Source organism: Lithobates pipiens, unplaced genomic scaffold, assembly GCF_037356315.1.
Source record: "Lithobates pipiens isolate NorthernLeopardFrog02 unplaced genomic scaffold, aLitPip1_a1.2 Scaffold_23, whole genome shotgun sequence".
NCBI lineage: Eukaryota > Metazoa > Chordata > Amphibia > Anura > Ranidae > Lithobates > Lithobates pipiens.
The window spans coordinates 147821614-147845095 of record NW_027507785.1 but is presented as its reverse complement, the minus strand read 5'-3'; the positions used below and the strand labels follow the sequence as shown (position 1 = coordinate 147845095).

At 46.8% G+C, this 23482-nt stretch overlaps 1 protein-coding gene across 1 annotated transcript in view; it reads right to left on the bottom strand.

Moving 5' to 3' along the window:
- OGN (osteoglycin) overlaps positions 1 to 23482 on the bottom strand; it is a 407576-nt gene that overhangs the window by 29850 nt on the left and 354244 nt on the right. Inside the window, exon 5 of the mRNA XM_077452477.1 lies at positions 21223 to 21318. Within this exon, the coding sequence (XP_077308603.1) occupies positions 21223 to 21318 (96 nt within the window). The remainder of the gene's footprint in view (positions 1 to 21222; positions 21319 to 23482) is intronic.

Sequence of the window (23482 nt, the reverse complement as noted above, 5' to 3'; positions counted from 1 at the left end):
AGGAATTAGAGGAATTTTTTTGTAGGAATGAGACACCAGGTATCCTCAGAGGTATTATATGGGAGGCCCATAAAGCCTATATAAGAGGTATCTTGATAAGTATTGGAACTGGGAAAAAAAAAGAAAAAGGAAAGAAAATGCGGGATCTACAGAAGGAAATACAAGAATTAGAGCAACAAACAAGACCTAAGGGGATCCCAGAGAGGTTGGAGCTGAGAAATAAAAGAGAAGAACTGAGAGAATTGATGGAGCAGGAAAGGAAACAGGCTTTCCACATAGTAGACAAAAAGAGATGCCAAGAGGGAAATAAATCTGGGAAATGGATGACGAGGGTAGTAAAGGGAAAAAAAAAGGCCTCCTTTTTATAGCTAAAATCAGAAACGAGGGTGGGGAAATTAGACACTCGACCCCGGAAATAGCCAAAGTCTTTCATAGTTTCTATAGTCGGCTTTATAATGTGGGTCAAGAAGAAAAGGGAAGAAATCAGGACGATGTTAGGGGTTACCTCGAGGAACTTGACTTTGCAGGCCCTCCTTGGGAGGAACTGGATCTTCTAGAGGCACCAATAACGCAAGAAGAAGTTTTGAGAGCAGTTAGGGAGATGCCAACTGGGAAAAGTCCGGGCCCGGATGGGTATTCTATCACGTACTACAGGAAGTTTGCAAAGATCTGGTGCCTCAGTTATGCGACTATATGAATGCACTGGCAGAGGGAGAAAATTTAAGGGAAGTGGCCTTGATGGCGTATGTCACCTTGATACTGAAGGAAAGTAAAGATCCTTTGGCCCCAGAGAGTTACAGGCCAATATCTCTGCTGAACCCCGACATTAAGATCTTTGCAAAAGTCATAGCAGAAAGGTTAAGTTTTTATTGCCGTACTGGATCTCTAGCGATCAGGTGGGCTTTGTTACAGGGAGGGAAGGGAAGGACAACTGCCTTAAATCTCTGTTATTGATACATGAAGCTGGAGGGAGGGGAGCCCCAGTCGTCCTGCTGTCAATAGATGCTGAGAAGGCCTTTGACAGGGTCGACTAAGGGTTCATGAGGGACACCCTGAGACATCTGGGAATAAAGGATAGAATGATGAGGTGGATCATGGCCTCTTACCATCATCCAACAGCAAAAATAAAAATAAACAGAAGTTTGTCTTCGGCCTTAGAGCTGCATAATGGAACGAGACAGGGTTGCCCCCTGTCCCCGATGCTCTTTGTACTAGCTCTCGAGCCCCTACTGGCTGCAATTAGGAAAAACGGGAATATAAGAGGGATTAGGGTGGGAAAATAGGAATATAAGGTGGCCGCATACGCGGACGATCTGTTGTTCTATGTGTCAGATCCTAGGATTACAATACCTAATATAATGAAGGAACTGAATAGATATGGAAAGTTAACAAACTTCAAGATTAACGTATCTAAAACTGAAATTTTGAATATTACAGTAACGGAAAAGGAGCGACAGGTACTCCAGGCGTGTGGGGGGGGGGGGGGAGTTAGGGTACCTGGGAGTGAGGCTGACAGCATCTCTTTCGTCTGCATATGCGCCCAACTATGTCCTGACCCTTAATAAGATCAGAGATTTTTTAAGTCATATGAAATATAAACCATTATCAATGATTGGTAGGATAAATGCGCTAAAAATGTTTATATTGCCTAAGCTAACGTACGTCTTCCAGATGGTCCCAATAAAAAATCCCACAAGAATTCTTTGCGAAATTAAGATCTCTGATAATCAAATTTATATGGGGACGTAGGAATCCTAGAATTTCATATGCTATATTGGAAAGGGCCAAAGAAAAGGGGGGATTGGCTGCGCCAAATTTTAAGAGATACTATCAGGCAATTATTATATCACGAATCACGGGTTGGCTACACGATACGGGGAGTAAGGGATGGGTGGATATCGAGGAAGCACAAAGCATGGCCGATTTAGGGAAAAACATATAGTCCCAAGGAAGCACAGGGAACTTGCAAAAAGCACAAACCCACTAACACTAAATGTTTTCAAAACATGGGATGAGTTGGGAAAACTATATCATTGGGAATTCAATTCACCGTTAATTTCTCTATTAGAGACAAATTACTTTAAACCTGGGAAGGAAGAACACCTATATTTCACGAGGTGGGCAAAGAAAGATGATTATAAAGTTAAAAGATGTGATGTGTGGAAACCGATTATGCACTTTGAGTGAATTAAGACAACAATGGGGAATCAGACCGTTAGATAACTGGAGATATGTACAAATACAGCACTTTGCACGGGCGCTGCCTCAGCCACTACGGGGGAGGGAGAGTTGAGACCTATGGAGAGATTTCTCTCCTCCCCCGGGTGTCAGTGACAGACCATATCCAAAATATATGGAATTCTGGGAGAAGAAGGGGAAGTGGGGGACCCACCCTACCTGAAGAAGTGGGAGGAAGAATTGGGAGCTTTGAGGGATGAGGATCATAGAGGCAGGATTTTGAGAGCTCTATGTACTACCTCTGGAGATGCTAGGACAGTTGAAATGGCATATAAATTGATGGAAAGGTGGTATATAGTCCCGCAAAGAGCACAGAAAATTAGAGCAGAGACTTCAGCACTGTGCTGGAGGGGGTGTAGCACCCCCGAGACTTATGCACATATTTGGTGGGACTGTCCAAAGATTCAACTGTACTGGGAAAAGATTATAGACAACAGATAACAGGAGAACAAGTTAGGAAGGAACCGTGGGTGTGCTTTTTCCAGGATACGGATAAAACTATAGCGCACTATAAAAATAACATTGATACCCCATATGTTGAATGCAGCTAAGAGCTTAATTCCAAAAGCTTGGGGAGCCCTTAACCCCCCATCAACTAAGGAGTGGATAGAGGATTGATTGGATAAGATCGATCGAGGAAACCATACTTGGAGAGGAGGATCAGGTAGAAGTATTCTACGAGATATGGGGAAGATGGTTGGAGTTTAAAAAGACAGTAAAACATCTGGAAATGTCGGACGGCTAGAGAGAAGGGAGGAGTAGGAGAGAGCAAGGGAGAGAGAGGAAGGAGGAAAGAGGGCGAGGAAAGTTGGGGGGAGGGGGGGCTTGAGGGGCGAGAGAGAGGGGGGGTGGCTATGAATAAGGATAGTAAGGGTTTCTTTTTTGTACGGTTGCTACATTGTTATTAAATATATTAAAGGATAAGAATAAAGGTAAATTGTGGATTAAAAATATATTAAAAAACACGAAAGAATATATGCAGATGATGGTTGGCAGTCTTGGTAAATTTCACGCGGGTGAGATAATGAACAGGCGGATAAACCGAGGCGAGTATACCGCAACGACGGAAATCAGCATAATAGACCCGCTGCCTACTGATGCATAATATATATATAAAAAAAAAAGTTGTGCAAGATGGAAAACCTCCAATTATATTATTCATAAATCTGGGAGGCTGGATTCTCCTGTAGGTTTATCAGACTACCAGTTGAGTTCATCCCCTTTGGTCTGTACATCTCACCCAGGGATTTCACAAAGGTCTTACTATCTGCAATAGAGACAGAAAAAATTCAGTAGAACTTACACAAGGGAATTTCCATCCTCCGACAGAGAAAGCCAAAGGTGCATTGGGAGTGAAGTCTCTTCCAGCAGAATAATGTCGCAGTATCCTTGGTTCTTCGTAACTGACCAATTGTTTTCAGATGGAACATTATCACATCAGACCCCAGCTAAAAAGGTTGGGGGACTAATTTCAAAGACCAGGCTGCTTAAGGTCATGAGGTGTATTATTAGGCTTATGAGGAATAGTATTGAATTTTCTTGAACCGAGTAGTGTTCAAAGCACTTCTGTCATTCACTCCTTTTAGCAAGAGGAGCAAGATTTGTATTATGCCTGGACAACAGTGGAAGAGTAGAATCATTAGGCTGTCATTAGAGCTTCCTGTATCAATAATTGCAAATATACAATTTTTGGCTTAGGAAGCTCTAGTGTGTCTCTCTCTCTCTCTCGTGCTCTTAAGCATTGAATCGCCACTGCAGCTTCCAGTGATGACGGATTCGCTCTCTGATGGACAGTTTTGCCATCCAGCTCCAAGAGACTACTTTTGATGGCATGGAAGTTGAGAGGCAGTGGCTACCAGGTCAATTATGCTCAGTGAAGGTAGTGCCTGCCAATCCAGAGAGGTCTTCATGAATAAGATTTACCTAAGAATATGGGAAAATGATGCAGATCTCACACAGCAAAGCATGGAGTCCTTTCTCACCTAAACAAGCCAAGGTTCCACAGTTCTTACAACTGGGGCTGAACAAGGGCCTAGGTTCAAATATGTTTAAAGCTCAAAGTTCAGCTTTGTCTGCACTGCAGAGGTCAAGGAGTCCTTAACCCCTTAGCGATGCAATACTTAAAAGGCTTGCATGAAGTTATAGGCCTCACGGAAACCATTGTCCCCTATGTGGAACTTGCTTATGGTCCGCATTTCTATCAAGGCCTCATTTCTATCCTACTGAACTGACTACACTCTGCAAACCCTAAAGACCCTATTCTGGTTGCTACAACCTCTGTGAAGGATGTCAGAACATTAACATTATACCCAGACAGAACAGAATAGTCCTAAAACTCCAGACTGCTTTTATCCATGGGGTGTCTTTCTCCTTCCAATTTAACCAGGAAGCCAATTTGCCGTCTTGGTTGAGTGAGAGAACCACATTCCCTGGATGTTGAGCTAACGCTGGTGGTCTGCTTGGCAGCTACCTTATTATTCAGGAAAGCTGAAATATGTTCTTGGTTACAGTGTGGCCTAAGGCAGGGTCAGTCAGCATCAACATGCTCAGTCACCTCCTAGATTGTTAAAACAATTAAAAGAGCCTACTCTTCAAGGCCTTCCCATTTTGGAGGTCTTCAGAGCACATTTAACTAGGGCAGTGCCAGCTCTGTGGACAGCTCAGCGCTGTCTCCTGAGTAGTGATGGACGAACTTCCGACGGGACGTTTCGCGAACGCGAAATGCGAACGGACCCAAACGTTCGCGAAACCGAACGTTCGCCGCGGGCCCCATTGACTTCAATGGGAGGCGAACTTTGCAAACCTTCATGTCGAATTTGCGGCCACGTGGTAATTATTAGGGGGTAAAACGTAGTCCCACCATCTGGACAATGACATAATACATGTATGAGGTGAATTTGGGATCGATAACTACAAGCATTTTTATTTTATTTGGGAAATTGTTCTAACAATTCAGGACTATGGAGCTAATGAAGGCAATGGAGGAGAGGGAAGGTCAGGGACCAGGGTAGGCAAAGAAGAGGGTGCAGGAGATGATCACCAGCAGCGTGACATACCGGAATGACACATGCACCGTGATAGAGGCATCTGACAGCAGCACCGTAATACAGAGCACTGACAGCAGCACCGTGACATACAGCGCTGACAGCAGCACCGTGACATACAGCGCTGACAGCAGCACCGTGACATACAGCGCTGACAGCAGCACCGTGACATACAGCGCTGACAGCAGCACCGTGACATACAGCGCTGACAGCAGCACCGTGACATACAGCGCTGACAGCAGCACCGTGACATACAGCGCTGACAGCAGCACCGTGACATACAGCGCTGACAGCAGCACCGTGACATACAGCGCTGACAGCAGCACCGTGACATACAGCACTGACAGCAGCACCGTAAGCAGCCCCAGGAGGAAGTCAGCACAGCACAGGGATGGTGTGATCCCCTCATAATAAGAACCCCCAGGAGGAAGTCAGCACAGCACAGGGATAGTGTGATCCCTTCATAATAAGAACCCCCAGGAGGAAGTCAGCACAGCACAGGGATATCATAAGCAGCCCCAGTAGAAATATGACACCGCTCAACCTCTTCAAAGAGGAGGGTAGGGGCATATAGTACGGTGTGCTTTTTTGGGTCAAGGAAGTGAGCCAAATGAATTAAGAAGGTCTGTGTGCTTGATTAAAAAAATAGTTTATAGACATATACATGGTCTACTGGTCACATGTGTTGAATTCCTCCGAGATCCATGCCTCATTCATTTTTAGAAATGTGAGGTAGTTAACACTGTGGTGAGCTAGGCGAGTACGCTTATCGGTCACAATCCCCCCTGCTGCGCTGAACGTCCTTTCGGACAGGACACTGGATGAGGGGCAAGCCAACAGTTCGATTGCAAATTGGGCAAGCTCTGGCCAGAGGTCAAGCCTGCCCACCCAGTAGTCTAGGGGTTCATCACTCCTCAGAGCGTCCACATCGGCCGTTAACCCAATGTAGTCGGACACCTGACGGTCTAGGCGTTCCCTGATGCTGGATCCGGATGACACCTGTCGATGGGTCGGCTGAAAGAATGACCTCATATCCGAAGTCACCAACACATCTTCAAACCGGCCTCTTCTTGCAGGCGCTGTTGGATTGGTACCCGCAAATCCTTCTCTGGGAGTGGGAATTGCTCCTCTGCCAGCGCACGCAAAAGCAGAATGCAGCATTTCTCGAAGCAAGGCCTGGAAGTGCTGCATTCTGACAGCCCTCTGCGACGGCGGTAACATTTCCGCCATTTTGTGTTTGTACCGGGGGTCTAAGTACGTTGCCACCCAGTACTGGTCCTTGACCCTCATGCTTTTTATACGGGGGTCCCTATTAAAACACTGGAGCATGAAGGCCCCCATTTGCACTAAAGTGGAAGCGGTGTGGTGGCCTGGCTCCTGCTCATCATCCAGGATAATGTCGTCCTCTTCATTCTCCTCTCCCCATCCTCGCACAACAGGGATCCCAGAAAGGTTTAAAGCATGCTCTTCTTGCTCCTGCTCATCCGCCCCGGCACCATCCTCCTCTGACTCCTCATCAGACTCCTGTTGTTGACTTGTCTCAGATAGAGTAGCCCCCCCTGGGAATTCATCCAGCATTGCGACTTCCTCATCTTCCCGCTCCTGCTCCTCCACAGCCTGATCAATGACACGACGCAATGCACGCTCCAGAAAGAAGGCATAAGGTACCATGTCACTGATGGCGCCATGGCTGCGACTGACCAGTTTGGTGATCTCCTCAAATGGCCGCAGAAGTCTGCATGTGTCGCGCATGAGCAGCCACTGGCGCGGTGAAAAAAAACCCAGCTCCCCAGAACCGTTTCTTTCGCAGAGTTCATACAGGTAGACGTTAACTGCACGTTTCTGCTGGAGCAGCCTATCAAGCATATAGAAGGTTGAGTTCCATCGCGTCGGGCAATCGCAAATAAGACGTCTGACCGGCAGATGGTGTCGCCGCTGAATGTCAGCAAGGCGAGCCATGGCCGTGTAAGATCTTCTGAAATGGGCCGAGATTTTCCTTGCCTGCCGCAAGATGTCCTGGACCCCAGGGTATTTGACAAGGAATCGCTGCACGACCAAGTTTAAGACGTGTGCCATGCACGGCACGTGCGTGATTTTGCCCTGTTTCAATGCGCTAAGCAGATTGGCACCGTTGTCACACACCACTTTACCAACTGTCAAATTGAGCGGTGTTAGCCACTCATCTGCCTGTGAACGCAAAGCTGAAAGGAGTGCCGGGCCAGTGTGGCTCTTTGCTTCCAGGCACAACAGACGCAGCACGGCATGGCAACGTCTCACCTGGCATGTGGAATAGGTTCTGGGGAGCTTGGGCGGTGCAGTGGAAGAGACGCTAGCAGCGGAAAAGGAGGAGGCAGCTGAGGAGGAGAGGGAGGAGGATGGAGTAGGAGGAGGAGAAGAAGAGTCAGGCCTGCATGCAATCCGTGGCGGTAAAACCAAATCTACACGGGTGCCACGGGTTACATGCTTGACGGCCGTCAGAAGGTTCACCCAGTGGGCAGTAAAACTGATATACCTTCCCTGCCCGTGTTTGCTAGACCACGTGTCTGTGGTCAGATGTATCTTGGCACCGACACTGTGTGCCAGAGATACATTCACTTGCCGCTGAACATGGCCATATAGCTCTGGGATGCCCTTCTCTGAGAAATACTTCCTTCCTGGGACCTTCCATTGTGGTGTTCCAATGGCCACAAATTTGCGAAAGGCCTCCGAGTCCACCAGTTTATATGGCAGTAGTTGGCGGGCTATGAGTTCTGACAAGCCAGCCGCCAACCGTTGGGCAAGAGGGTTATCCGGCATCATCATTTTTTTACGCTCAAACATTAGGCCCACGGAAGCCTGCCTTTTTGCAGAAAAATGTGAGCTTGGCGTGATGGAAGGTGGAGTGGAGGACAATTGTGAGGAGAGAGGAGAAGGAGAAGTAGAAGACGAGGCTGGACGGTGAGAGCCTGCAGTGTGGCTTTGTGTGTTCCGTTGCTCCCACTGGGCTCGGTGATGGCTGCTCATGTGCCTTCTTAAGGCGGTCGTCCCTAGGTGAGTATTGGGCTTACCGCGACTAACGCGTTGACTGCAAAGATTGCAGATGGCAACGCTATTGTCAGCAGCGGACACGTTAAAAAAAGCCCACACTGCGGAGCCATGTGCCGGTGTCCTGGGAGCGCCAGATGTGACCGTACATGGTCGATGACTCGCTCCTGATACATTTGCAGTCTGCTTTGTCCCTGCTGTGCAATGTAAGTCATTGCTGCTTCTCCTCCCTATCTGCTGGTCCATATCTCCCTCTGAACTCCCCTCCTCTTCCTCTCTTGTGGGCACCCACGTGACATCACTAGACACGTCATCATCAACGTCACCTTCCCCACCGCTATAAGTAGAGATCTCGGAGTAGGCAGCAACACCGGGGACCAACCTCCTCCTTGGGCTGATCTGGGTACTGGCGTCAGACTGCTGAGTAGCGCTTGTTGCTACCTCCTCTTCCTGATCCAATACCAAGAGTGGCTGCGCATCAGAAATGTCCTCTTGATATGGATCGGAAAATAATTCCAGTGACTCAAGCGGAAGGTATGTGGTGGTGGTGGTGGTGGTCGTGTTGTTGGTGGTAGTGTCTTTGGGGGTGCACATAGCAGAGAGTGAAGAAGAGGGTGCAGATCGAGAGGATGAGGAGGGTGCAGAAGAGTAAGGCTGAGCGAGCCACTCAACCAAGTCTGGTGCATCCTTTAAAGTAATTGAACGCACCTTCTGCAACTTCCCACTTTGGCTCAAGCCTGTTGCTCCTGCCCTACCCCTACCACCCCTGCGGAAGGGCCTGCCTCTTCCTCTGCCTGTCATTTTTTAAATGACCCTGTGACAAAACTCTTAGTCCCTATACCGCTGAAGGACTGCTGCAGTATAGGTGAGCGGTCAGCAGTGGTGCACGTCAACCCTATCTATTGTGGACCTATAGCGGTCCTTACAGAACAGCAGACTGTACCGCACTCAAGCCTATGTACCGTAGCACCCTATACCAAGTTACCAGTCCTTATAAGAACTTTTGTGGACCAAGCAGGTTGTGTATTAGTGTTTAGCAGACTGTACGTCAGTCCCTATACCGCTGAAGGACTGCTGCAGTATAGGGCAGCGGTCAGCAGTGGTGCACGTCAACCCTATCTATTGTGGACCGATAGCGGTCCTTACAGAACAGCAGACTGTACCGCACTCAAGCCTATGTACCGTAGCACCCTATACCAAGTTACCAGTCCTTATAAGAACTTTTGTGGACCAAGCAGGTTGTGTATTAGTGTTTAGCAGACTGTACGTCAGTCCCTATACCGCTGAAGGACTGCTGCAGTATAGGGCAGCGGTCAGCAGTGGTGCACGTCAACCCTATCTATTGTGGACCGATAGCGGTCCTTACAGAACAGCAGACTGTACCGCACTCAAGCCTATGTACCGTAGCACCCTATACCAAGTTACCAGTCCTTATAAGAACTTTTGTGGACCAAGCAGGTTGTGTATTAGTGTTTAGCAGACTGTACGTCAGTCCCTATACCGCTGAAGGACTGCTGCAGTATAGGGCAGCGGTCAGCAGTGGTGCACGTCAACCCTATCTATTGTGGACCGATAGCGGTCCTTACAGAACAGCAGACTGTACCGCACTCAAGCCTATGTACCGTAGCACCCTATACCAAGTTACCAGTCCTTATAAGAACTTTTGTGGACCAAGCAGGTTGTGTATTAGTGTTTAGCAGACTGTACGTCAGTCCCTATACCGCTGAAGGACTGCTGCAGTATAGGGCAGCGGTCAGCAGTGGTGCACGTCAACCCTATCTATTGTGGACCGATAGCGGTCCTTACAGAACAGCAGACTGTACCGCACTCAAGCCTATGTACCGTAGCACCCTATACCAAGTTACCAGTCCTTATAAGAACTTTTGTGGACCAAGCAGGTTGTGTATTAGTGTTTAGCAGACTGTACGTCAGTCCCTATACCGCTGAAGGACTGCTGCAGTATAGGGCAGCGGTCAGCAGTGGTGCACGTCAACCCTATCTATTGTGGACCGATAGCGGTCCTTACAGAACAGCAGACTGTACCGCACTCAAGCCTATGTACCGTAGCACCCTATACCAAGTTACCAGTCCTTATAAGAACTTTTGTGGACCAAGCAGGTTGTGTATTAGTGTTTAGCAGACTGTACGTCAGTCCCTATACCGCTGAAGGACTGCTGCAGTATAGGGCAGCGGTCAGCAGTGGTGCACGTCAACCCTATCTATTGTGGACCGATAGCGGTCCTTACAGAACAGCAGACTGTACCGCACTCAAGCCTATGTACCGTAGCACCCTATACCAAGTTACCAGTCCTTATAAGAACTTTTGTGGAACAAGCAGGTTGTGTGTTAGTGATTAGCAGACTGTACGTCAGTCCCTATACCGCTGAAGGACTGCTGCAGTATAGGTGAGCGGTCAGCAGTGGTGCACGTCAACCCTATCTATTGTGGACCGATAGCGGTCCTTACAGAACAGCAGACTGTACCGCACTCAAGCCTATGTACCGTAGCACCCTATACCAAGTTACCAGTCCTTATAAGAACTTTTGTGGACCAAGCAGGTTGTGTATTAGTGTTTAGCAGACTGTACGTCAGTCCCTATACCGCTGAAGGACTGCTGCAGTATAGGGCAGCGGTCAGCAGTGGTGCACGTCAACCCTATCTATTGTGGACCGATAGCGGTCCTTACAGAACAGCAGACTGTACCGCACTCAAGCCTATGTACCGTAGCACCCTATACCAAGTTACCAGTCCTTATAAGAACTTTTGTGGAACAAGCAGGTTGTGTGTTAGTGATTAGCAGACTGTACGTCAGTCCCTATACCGCTGAAGGACTGCTGCAGTATAGGGCAGCGGTCAGCAGTGGTGCACGTCAACCCTATCTATTGTGGACCGATAGCGGTCCTTACAGAACAGCAGACTGTACCGCACTCAAGCCTATGTACCGTAGCACCCTATACCAAGTTACCAGTCCTTATAAGAACTTTTGTGGAACAAGTGAGTTGTGAATGTTTAGCAGACTGCAGCAGAAGGGCAGCAGTCAAGTATAATATCCTTTCTATATTTGGAAGAAAGAATATTATACATGTACAAGCCTATTACTGTACCACTGATACCAGTCCTGAAAAGAACCTTTGTGGAACTAATAATAACAGCAAGTCTTTAAAATTACCCTCACTGCCTGACAACACTGCTTCCTTCCTGTCCCTATACAAATTGGCAAAAAAAGAGAACGATTAGTGGTTACTGGAACAGCTCTTTTGTGGACCTTGATAGTAACAGCTAATGATGATGATGATGATGATGATGATGAAAGACTAATCTGGCTGTCCCTGTAGCATACACCGTCCTTTCCCTTTCTCTAAACTAACAAAAGACACTCAGGCTGCTGCAAGAATCAGCAGCACAGCAAACCTATCAACACCTAACACCTATACCAGTCCTGAAAAGAACTTTTGTGTACCAAATAGCTAGTGGTTTATCTCTCCCTACTCCACACAGGAACCTGTCCCTATCGTAACAGAAGAAAGAATGTAAAATGGCCACCGGATCGGGTGTATTTATAGGTTAGGGGGAATGTACAAGTGTCCATGTGCTGTCATGTCTCAATTGGCTGTCCTGTATCACATGATAAACGTGTCACCAAAGGTTAAAGTTCTTGTATACATTAAACACGTAAGTCCGCCGCGGCGAACGACGGAAAAAGGCGTTCGAACGTGCGGACCGCGAATGTCGGAAATTCGCCGCGAAACGACCGCCGGGCGAAACGTTCGTCCATCACTACTCCTGAGGTATTTGAAAGTCAGCAATATGGTCCTCCCAGGACACCTTCATTACACTTTAATAGGTGAACCCGGCTCGTGACAGTAAAATTGGAAAATTCATGGTGTATGCTTTGCGCTACTGATGATTATAAAATTTTCTTGCACCCTCCCATATGGCGAGTTAGTCCCCATATGTATGCTGCCATGATGCACCAGGAAAATGGAAAATTGTATACGCACCTTTCCGTAATTTTCCTTTCCTGGTGCATCTTCATAGCAGCATACAGATGCCCACCCAAATGGTGAGAGTTACAGAGAATGCTGTGAGCCAGGTCTGTCTTTGATTTATAGTTAAACAGTCCTATCAGGTTGTGGGGGCGGAGTCACAACCCATATGTATGCTGCCATGAAGATGCACCAGGAACGGAAAATTACGGAAAGGTGGGTATACAATTTTACGTTATGTTGTCGGAAAATCCGATCGTGTGTGGGCTCTATCGGACTTTTTCTGTCGAAATTTCCAATGGAAAAAGTTTGAGAGCTGGATCTAAAATTTTCCGACCACAAAATCCGATCTGACTTTTTCCGATCGTGTGTCGAGAATTCCGACGCACAAAGTGCCACGCATGCTCAGAAAAAATTTGGAGACGAAAGCTACTGGTCTCTATGTAGTCCCGTCGTACGTTTTGTACGTCACTTCGTTCCGAACGATCAGATTTTCCCACAACTTTGTGCGACCGTGTGTATGCAAGACAAATTGCAGCCAAAATCCATCGAAAAAATTCAGACGGATTTTGTGGTTGGAATGTCCGACCATGTGTATGGGGCATATAAGAAGATGCCTTTTAATTTGCATGTTGCTCCTGCCTCATTCCAGATAATGTTGGACAACATGTTAAAGCAATATTTCCAATATTCAGATGCTTATTTGGACAATATACAGTGGTGTGAAAAAGTGTTTGCCCCCTTCCTCATTTCCTGTTCCTTTGCATGTTTGTCACACTTAAGTGTTTCGGAACATCAAACCAATTTAAACAATAGTCAAGGACAACACAAGTAAACACAAAATGCAATTTGTAAATGAAGGTGTTTATTATTAAAGGTGAAAAAAAATCCAAACCATCATGGCCCTGTGTGAAAAAGTGATTGCCCCCTAAACCTAATAACTGGTTGGGCCACCCTTAGCAGCAACAACTGCAACCAAGCGTTTGCGATAACGTGCAATGAGGCTTTTACAGCGTCCTGGAGGAATTTTGGCCCACTCATCTTTACAGAATTGTCCTAATTCAGTTACATTAGAGGGTTTTCGAGCATGAACGGCCTTTTTAAGGTCATACCACAACATCTCAATAGGATTCAGGTCAGGACTTTGGCTAGGCCACTCCAAAGTCTTCATTTTGTTTTTCTTCAGCCATTCGGTGGTGGACTTGCTGGTGTGTTTAGGATCATTGTCCTGCTGCAGAACCCAAGTTCGTTTCAGCTTGAGTACACAAACAGATGGTCGGACATTCTCCTTCAGGATCTCTTGGTAGACAGCAGAATTCATAGTTCCTTTTATCACGGCAAGTCTTCCAGGTCCTGAAGCAGCAAAACAGCCCCAGACCATCACACTACCACCACCATATTTTACTGTTGGTATAATGTTCTTTTTATGAAATGCAGTGTTCCTTCTACGCCAGATATACTTGGACACACACCTTCCAAAGAGTTCCACTTTTGTCTCATCGGTCCACAGAATGTTGTCCCAAAAGTCTTGGGGATCATCAAGATGTGTTGTGGAGAAATTGAGACGAGCTTTGATGTTCTTTTTGCTCAGCAGTGGTTTTCTCCTTGGAACTCTGCCATGCAGGCCATTTTTTGCCCAGTCTTTTCCTGATGGTGGAGGCATGAACGCTGACCTTAACTGAGGCAAGTGAGGCCTGCAGTTCCTTGGACGTTGTTGTGGGGTCTTTTGTGACCTCTTGGATGAGTCGTCGCTGCGCTCTTGGGGTAATTTTGGGCGGCCGGCCACTCCTGGGAAGGTTCACCACTGTTCCATGTCTTCGCCATTTGTGGATAATGGCTCTCACTGTGGTTCGCTGGATTCCCAAAGCTTTGGAAATGGCTTTATAATCCTTTCCAGACTGATAGATCTCAATTACTTTCTTTCTCAATTGTTCCTGAATTTCTTTGGGTCTCGGCATGATGTGTAGCTTTTAAGGATCTTCTGGTGGACCTTACTGTCAAGCAGCTCCTATTTAAGTGATGCCTTGATTGTGAACAGGTGTGGCAATAATCAGGCCTGGATGTGGCTAGAGAAATTGAACTCAGGTGTGGACAACCACAGTTCTAGTATGTTTTAACAAGGGGGGCAATCACTTTTTCACACAGGGCCATGATGGTTTGGATTTTTTTTCACCTTTAATAATAAACACCTTCATTTACAAATTGCATTTTGTGTTTACTTGTGTTGTCCTTGACTATTGTTTAAATTGGTTTGATGTTCCGAAACACTTAAGTGTGACAAACATGCAAAGGAACAGGAAATGAGGAAGGGGGCAAACACTTTTTTTTCAGCCCCGGTATGCGTCACCGAGGACTCCCTTAGGGCTACATTAGAGGGTTTTGAAGGGAGAATAATGAATTTTATTTCAGCTTCCCTAAAAGATAGCAGGAAAAGGGGTAGATCCCCTCCTTCTGCTGAGATTCCTCTTTCAGGTGACACCTCTGACAATGAGGAGAGATCCCCATCTTGGGACAGGGATCATGAGCAATCAGAGGAAGACGAGAGAGTCCCCTCCTCCCAGGCGCTCAGAAAACAGGTGCAATATTATACTGAGTTGGTGCGTACCACATTCAGAATGCCTGCTGCTGAGGTCGCAACATCCTCTGTTTCTTCCCTGGGGGTCAGGAAAACCCCACAGACTGCCTTTTCCTTTTCAATTCATCCCTTAATGGATGAATTGTTGTATGAGGATTGGGGACATCCCGATAAACTGTTTGCTCCTCCTAAAAGGTTTTCTATGCTTTATCCTCTGGAGGAAAGTTTCGCCAAGAAATGGGGGGTCCCATCTGTCGATGCGGCTGTTTCTTGCGTGAATAGAAACCTGACCTGTCCTTTGGATAATGCTCAGGTATTTAAGGATCCAACTGATAAGAAGCTGGAAACCTTATTGAAAGCCTCCTTTTCCATGACTAGCGCTGTAGTGCAACCTACAGTCGCAGCCGTGGGGTTGTGTCAGTTCCTCAAGGAACAAGTTAAGCAGATGCTTGGCCTCCTTCCCAGTGAGGAAGTGGAGAACTATGCAGAAATACCTTAAATTCTGTGTTTTATGATTGATGCGATTTTGGATTCTGTCCAACAAGCATCTCGTTTGTCTCTCCTTTTGGTACACATGCGAAGGGCCCTATGGCTAAAAAATTGGGCAGCTGAGCTATCATGCAAGAAGCATTTGATTGAGTTCCCGTTTAAGGGGGAACGTTTATTTGGAGAAGAATTAGACAAGTTCGTCCAAAGAATTTCAGGGGGTAAATCTACTCTCCTTCCAATCAAAAGGAGCAAACGTCCATCATTTAGGCCTTCTCTCTCTCCCGGAGCATCAAGCTCTAAGCAGTGGCGACGACCTTCCCAACCTTCCTCTACAGGAAAGGCTCAAGGCCGGGCCCAGGGGGCAGAAAAAGACTTGGGGGCAAAAGCCTGCCAAGCAAAGCCCAAAAGCTTCCTTGTGAAGTGGCGCCCCACTCGGCTGAGTGGGGGGAAGGCTCCTGCAGTTTGCAGAAGCCTGGCGGGAAGAGATCCGGGACATCCGGTGGGTAGTCTCCTCGGTATCTCTGGGCTACAAGCTAGAGTTTCAGGAGATTCCACCTTCTCGCTTTCTAAGGTCAAGGATCCCCAGGGATCCAGTAAAGCAAAGACCACTATTCCTGGCCTTAGATCACTTACTATCCCAGGGGGTGATAGTGGAAGTGGACCCAAAAGAACAGGGTTCAGGCTTTTACTCGAATCTCTTCACCATTCCAAAGCCAAATGGAGGTGTCAGACCTATCCTGGATCTGAAGGATCTGAACCGGTTTTTACGCATCCGATCCTTCCGAATGCAGTCAATACGCGCTGTGGTCTCCTCCCTGCAAGGGGGAGAGTTTATGGCATCAATAGATATCAAGGATGCATATCTTCATGTGACAATATTTTCCGCACACCAAAAGTATCTAAGGTTCGCGGTAGATCGGCGCCATTTTCAATTTGTGGCTTTGCCGTTCGGGCTTGCTACGGCTCCTCGAGTCTTCACAAAGATTCTAGACCCTCTCTTGGCAAACCCAAGAGCTCAGGGTATAGCCGTCATGGCTTATTTAGATGATTTGCTTCTCATAGAGAAAACAGTAGCGCTCCTGAACCACATTGTTACCAGAACACTAGACTGGAATGCCTAGGTTGGATTAGAAACCTAGAAAAATTGTCCCTACAGCCTGCTACCAGGTTAGAGTACCTGGGTATGGTCATCGACACTGCTCAAAGCGGGGTGTTTCTACCAAGGCCAAAAGCCTTGGCCTTTGGGGGTCTGGTGCGCCTAATTCTGGGCAGAAGATCTTCCCCCATTTGGTTGTGCATGAGACTGTTAGGGAAAATGGTTGCCTCCTTCGAGGCCGTTCCATTCGCCCAGTTCCACTCAAGGCCTCTGCAAAGATGCATCCTTGCGGCGTGGAACAGGAAGCCCCAGGCCTTGGATCTTCCCATGTGTCTGTCCCCAGGGACACACAAGAGTCTCGTTTGGTGGTTACAAACCGAGAATTTGCTGCAAGGCAAAACTTTTCTTCCTCTTCCATGGAAGATTATTACGACAGATGCCAGCCTGACAGGCTGGGGAGCAGTGTTGGAGGAGACGTGCTCGCAGGGGAAAATGGTCTGCGATCGAGAAGCTATTGCCCGTAAATGTCTTGGAGATCTGGGCAGTTTATATGGCTCTCATAAAGTGGTCTTACAGACTACGGGGTCTCCCTGTTCGGGTTCAGTCCGACAATGCCACAGCAGTGGCCTATATCAATCACCAGGGTGGTACCAGGAGTCTGGTTGCACAAAAAGAGGTGAATCGCATACTTGCCTGGGCAGAAAGGCATGTTCCATCCCTTTCTGCAGTCTTCATTCCAGGAGTGGAAAATTGGCAGACAGATTTTCTGAGCCGCCAGCAGTTGTGCCCAGGAGAATGTGCTCTGCACCCCGACGTGTTTCAGAACATATGTCGCAGGTGGGGACCAGACGGCGTCCAGATTCAACAGAAAGCTGGATAAATTTGTGTCAAGGACAAGAGATGTTCTTGCTCAGGGGTAGGATGCTCTGACAGTTCCCTGGGATCAGTACAATCTAATTTATGCCTTCCCCCCATGCCCGCGTCTGTCACGGTTCCTGGGAAGAATCATGAGGGAAACAAAGTCTGTGTTTTTGGTAGCCCCGGCTTGGCCCAGGCGACCTTGGTACGCAGAGATCATGAAGTTAGCAGTAGGCAGGCCATGGATCCTTCCTCTCCGGCCAGATCTGCTCTCACAGGGTCCAATTTACCATCCTGCTTTACACAGTCTGAATTTGACGGTTTGGCTGCTGAGACCCACATTCTAGGGATCGTGGGCTTTCGGGGCCAATCCTTTCTACTCTGGTCAATGCCAGAAAGCCGACCTCCAGGCTTATTTACTACAAAATCTGGAAGGCATATGTTTCCTGGTGTGAACTCAGGGAATGGCATCCTAGAAAGTATGTCTTTAGCAGGATCTTGGCCTTTCTCAAGTCAGGCCTAGAAATGAATTTGGCCGTAAGCACTATCAAGGTGCAGATTTCGGCCTGGTCAGTGTTTTTTCAGAAGCCACTTGCATCACATTCCCTGGTGCGGGCTTTAATCCAGGGGGCCATGCGAATAAGACCGCCAGTCAAACCTCCGGTATGCCCATGGGATCTGAATTTGGTTCTCTCAGCTTTGCAGGGGCAACCATTTGAACCTTTGCATCTGGCTTCATTAGTTCTTTTGACTAAAAAATTGGTTTTCTTGGTAGCCATTTCCTCGACTAGAAGAGCCGAGAGCCGTATCTAATTCATAAGGACCGGTTGGTAATGCGTCCCAACAGGTCCTTTCTGCCTAAGGTTGTTTCGGGATTCCATTTGAATCAAGATGTAATCCTACCATCCTTTTTTCCGGATCCACAGTCCGCAGAAGAAGAATCTTTACACTTTAGATGTGGTAAAGGGCAATCAGTACCTATCTTCAAGCAAATACTCAGATAAGAAAGACTAATTGCTTATTTATTCTGCCGGAAGGCCCTAGGAAGGGCCAAGCGGCATCAAGATCCACTCTCTCAAGGTGGATTAGACAGGTTATTTCTCAGGCCTATAGTGTAAAGGGGAAGATTCCTCCTTTTCAAGTGAAAGCACACTCAACCAGGGCTGTAGGTGCTTCTTGGGCAGTGCATCACCAGGCCTCCCTGGCTCAGATCTGTAAGGCTGCAACTTGATCATCAGTCCACACATTCACCAGATTCTATCGGGTGGATGTCAGAGGGCAAGAGGATATCGCCTTTGGGCGCAGTGTACTGCAAGCTGCAGTTTAGATCCTCTGATCATCTTTAGATCCTTTTCTTGAGAAGTACATCACGGAACACAGGGCTCCCGCCCCTCTTGGGTTTTACGTGGTTTCTTATTACTTTGCTACAAAACTGAGGTGCCTCCCATATGGGAGGGGTTATATAGGGGAGGAATTCTCCTTAACTGAGGGTTAACCAGTGTCCATTCACCAGAGGTGCCTATATAACCCACTATGTAATGAAGCTCCTGTGTCCCCTGATGTACTTCTCAAGAAAATGATTTTACAGGTAAGCTGTATATAAAAATCCTATTATTAGCGTTGTTCCACGTTAGCGGTCTTTTAGCTTTTTTTTTCTTATTTAAAATGGCAAAAAACACTGGTGACCCAAGTTTTTGAGAGTTTATCTGCGCTTATAAGCATTTTTTGACATTAGAGGGTTTTTTCAAGGTGCCGTCAAAGATCAACAGACTGAGGGTGAAAAGTTGTCCTTACAGATGTTTTGTTTAAAAGTTTTGAGTTATTGATATTTTGTTAATAAAAGGCTGATATGGCTAGTTATACGCCAAATTGAGGTGTGGTCTAGAATGGTTTAGAATGCTAAAAGGGGGTTGGTGGAGTATAAATGGTTGGGCAGTTTAAGAAGGTTGGGGACATCTGGGCTACACTGGTCATGCTCTTAAACTCTCAAATGACCCACTAATGGCTAAAACCAACAAACACTATTCTGTACTACTTCTCCTGGACCACTGTGCTGCCTTCGACACAGTAGACCACCACCTCCTCCTCAATAAACTCCACTCCTTTGGTCTCCGTGACTGTACTCTTCCCTGGTTCTAATCTACCTATCCCACCGCTCCTTCAGTGTCACTTACAACTCTACTTCCTCCTCACCTCACCTCTACCTTTTTCTGTTGGGGGTCCCCCAAGCTTCTGTTCTTAGACCTTTCAATCTACATCACCTCCTTGGGTCTGTTGATTGCTTCCCATGGCTTTTAATATCATCTCTATGCTGATGACACCCAAATTTATCTCTCCAGCCCCCAGCTCTCTCCATCTGTCTCTTCACGCCTCACCAACTTACTAGCAGACGTATCAGCCTGGATGTCACATCACTTACTCAAACTCAACCTATCCAAGACCGAGCTCATGATATTTCCTCCCCCAGGTGCCACTTCCCCTGATTTCCATGTCCACATCAATGGCTCAACTATCAATTTGCCCCCCCACGCCAAGGTCCTAGGTGTAATCCTGGACTCTGAACTAACCTTTCAGCCTCACATACTATAGTTATCCAGAATTTGCCACCTCAACCTCCGCAACATCTCCAAGATACGCCCCTTCCTAACCAATGTCGCCACAAAGCTTCTAATCGTCTCCCCGTCATCTCTCACCTCGACTACTGCAACTGCCCCCTCATTGGTTTACCTCTAAATAGGATATTCCCACTTCAGTTCATCATGGTCGCTGCTGCCAGGCTCATCCACCTCACAAACCACTCAGCGTCTGCTATACCTCGCTGCCAATCTCTCCATTAGCTGCCACTCAGCCAGCAAATTAAATTTAAGATAGTAACTGCAATAATAACGTTTAATGGTTAAAAGAATTGCTCCATACATAAAAAAAGTATTCCACTTTGGCACAACAATTGATCCAATTGCCAACATTTATTTTTACTTTCAGCTGTCAGTGGGATGACTCATCGGTTGTTAAGGATGTGGCTAATGCCTGCTTCTTAACAACCAGCTAGTGACAGCTACTGGTGGGGGAAATTATCACAGGCTTTCACTACTAAAATACTCCATTAGTTCATAAAATAACTCATGCAGGATTTTAGTAGCATTTTTTTAGTGAATACTAAAAAACTTGTTGAAAAACGCTATGCGGTATCTTGCTGCATACTCTGATACGGTAAGATACCGCTTTGTGAATAGAGCCCAACCCTTAAAGCGGAGGTCCACCCTAAAATGGACCTCCGCTCATCGGAATCCCCCCCCCCCCTCCGGCGCCACAATCGGCACCTTTCAGGGGGGAGGGGGGTGCAGTTACCTGGATAATCCAGGTAACTGCACCCACTTCCGGGCTAGCTCTCTGCGGAAAGGGGCGTACGTTACGCCCCTTTCCGCAAGCGCCCGCCCCCTTCAGCAAGTGCCCCGCTGCCTGCTGGGAAACACACAGCTCCCAGAGGCAGCGGGGACCGTCCGCATTGCGCCGCGCGGCTCGCGCATGCGCAGTAGGGAACCGGGAAATGAAGCCGAAAGGCTCCATTTCCTAATTCCCATACCCAAGATGGCGGCGGCACGAGCGAGCGATCGGCTTCGGGTGCCGACATCGCGGGCGCGCTGGACAGGTAAGTGTCACTATTTAAAAGTCAGCAGCTGCAGTATTTGTAGCTGCTGGCTTTTAAAAAAAAAAAAAACGCGGAGTCCCGGTGGACTCCCGCTTTAAGCTTGTTGTGAAAAATGCTCATAATGTTTTAGAGACATACAGCAATCTGCGCCCATGTGACATTATCCACATTGTGCAGTTCTAGATGTGTAAATAAAATATTTATCTAGAAGAGTTTTGTAATCTTAAGAATTTATAAATTTACAGATATAAGTGTATACAAACCTGTAGATGGATGACCCGAAGGCTTTCAGGCAGATTTGGTGGCACACTGTCCAGCTGATTGTTAGCCAAATAGAGATAAGCTAAGTTTGCCAGCTTCTGTGGGAACAAAACAAAATAAAACTATAGTTTATTTCTTTGCATTGAAACTTTATTATTAGCATGTGAAACATGCCCATAGTAGAGATGGGCCAAACACCCCCTGGTTCGGTTTGCACCAGAACTTTTGAACTTCGCAAAAGTTCATAGCTGAACAATGAATACTATTGAAGTCTATGAGACCCAAACTTGAAAAATCAAAAGTGCCAATTTTGAAGGCTTATATGCAAGTTATTGGGTATACAAAGTGTATGGGGGTCCGGGTACGGCCCCGGGGGACATGTTTCAATAAAAAAAGGTTTGTAAAAAAGATAATTTTTAAATGAGCAGTGATTTACTGATGCTTAACCAGTTCCCGACCAGCGCACGCCGATGTACGTCGGTAGAATGGCACGGGCAGGCATATTGGCGTACAGGTACGTCCAATCTTTAATGCCGCCCTGCCATCGCTCGCATGCTGGTCGGAACCCCCGTGAGTCCGGGGCAGCTGAACGGAGAGATGCCGTTGTAAACGGCATCTCCCCGTTCTGCCTAGCAACAAGTGACGCTGATCTCTGCTCCATGTGATTGGAGCAGAGATCAGTGTTCACTAAATGAAAGCCCAGCCCCCCACAGTTAGTAACACACCCCTAGGAACACTTAACCCCTACACTGCCACCCCCTGGTTAACCCCTTCACTGCCTGTGTCATTTACACAGGAATCACTGCATTTGTATAGCAGTGATTGCTGTATAAATGACAATGGTCCCAAAAATGTGTCAAAAATGTCCGATGTGTCCGCCATAATGTCAGTCACAATAAAAATCGCTGATCGCCGCCATTACTAGTAAAAAATTATTAATAAAAATGGCATAAAACTATCCCCTATTTTGTAAACGCTATAACTTTTGCACAAACCAATCAATAATCTCCTATTGCATTTTTTTTTTTACCAAAAATATGTAGAAGAATACGTATCGGCCTAAACTGAGAGAAAACATTTTTTTTATGTATTTTTGAGGGATATTTATTATAACAAAAAGTAAAAAAAAAAGGGATTTTTATATACAGCTTACCTGTAAAATCCTTTTCTTGAGAGTACATCACGGGACACAGGAGCTTCATTACATAGTGGGTTATATAGGCACCTCTGGTGATTGGACACTGGTTGACCCCAATTAAGGAGAATTCCTCCCCTATATAATCCCTCCCATATGGGAGGCACCTCAGTTTTGTAGCAAAGCAATAAGAAACCACGTAAAACCCAAGAGGGGCGGGAGCCCTGTGCCCCATGATGTACTCTCAAGAAAAGGATTTTACAGGTAAGCTGTATATAAAAATCCAATTTTCTTGATCATACATCACGGGACACAGGAGCTTCATTACATAGTGGGATGTCCCATAGCAATGCTCAGATTGAGGGGGGGGGAGACCCAGATCATAATTTTAGACCGCCAGGGACCGGAGGACCTAAACTGCAGCCTGCAGTAAGCTGCGCCCAAAGGCGATATCCTCTTGCCCTCTGACATCCACCTGATAGAATCTGATGAATGTGTGGACTGATGACCAAGTTGCAGCCTTACAGATCTGAGCCAGGGAGGCCTGGTGATGCACTGCCCAAGAAGCACTTACAGCCCTAGTAGAGTGCGCTTTCACTTGAAAAGGAGGAATCTTCCCCTTTACACTATAGGCCTGAGAAATAACCTTGAGAGAGTGGATTTTGACGCCGCCTGGCCCTTCCTAGGGCCTTCTGGCAAAATAAATAAGCAATCAGTTTTCCTTATCTGAGCAGTTGCTTGAAGATAAATACTGATTGCTCTAACCACATCCAAAGTGTGCAAAGATTCTTCTTCTGCGCACTGTGGGTCCGGAAAAAAGGATGGTAGGATTACGTCTTGATTCAAATGGAATCCCGAAACCACCTTAGGTAAAAAGGACCTGTTGGGACCTTATAAATAATTAGATACGGCTCCTTGCTGGAAAGAGCTGCTAGCTCTGATACTCTTCTAGCCGTGGATATGGCTACCAAGAAGACCAATTTTTTAGTCAGGAGGACTAATGAAGCCAGATGCAAAGGTTCAAATGGTTGCCCCTGCAAAGCCGAGAGAACCAAATTCAGATCCCAAGGGCATAACGGAGGTTTGAATGGCGGTCTTATCCGCATGGCCCCCTGGATAAAAGCCCA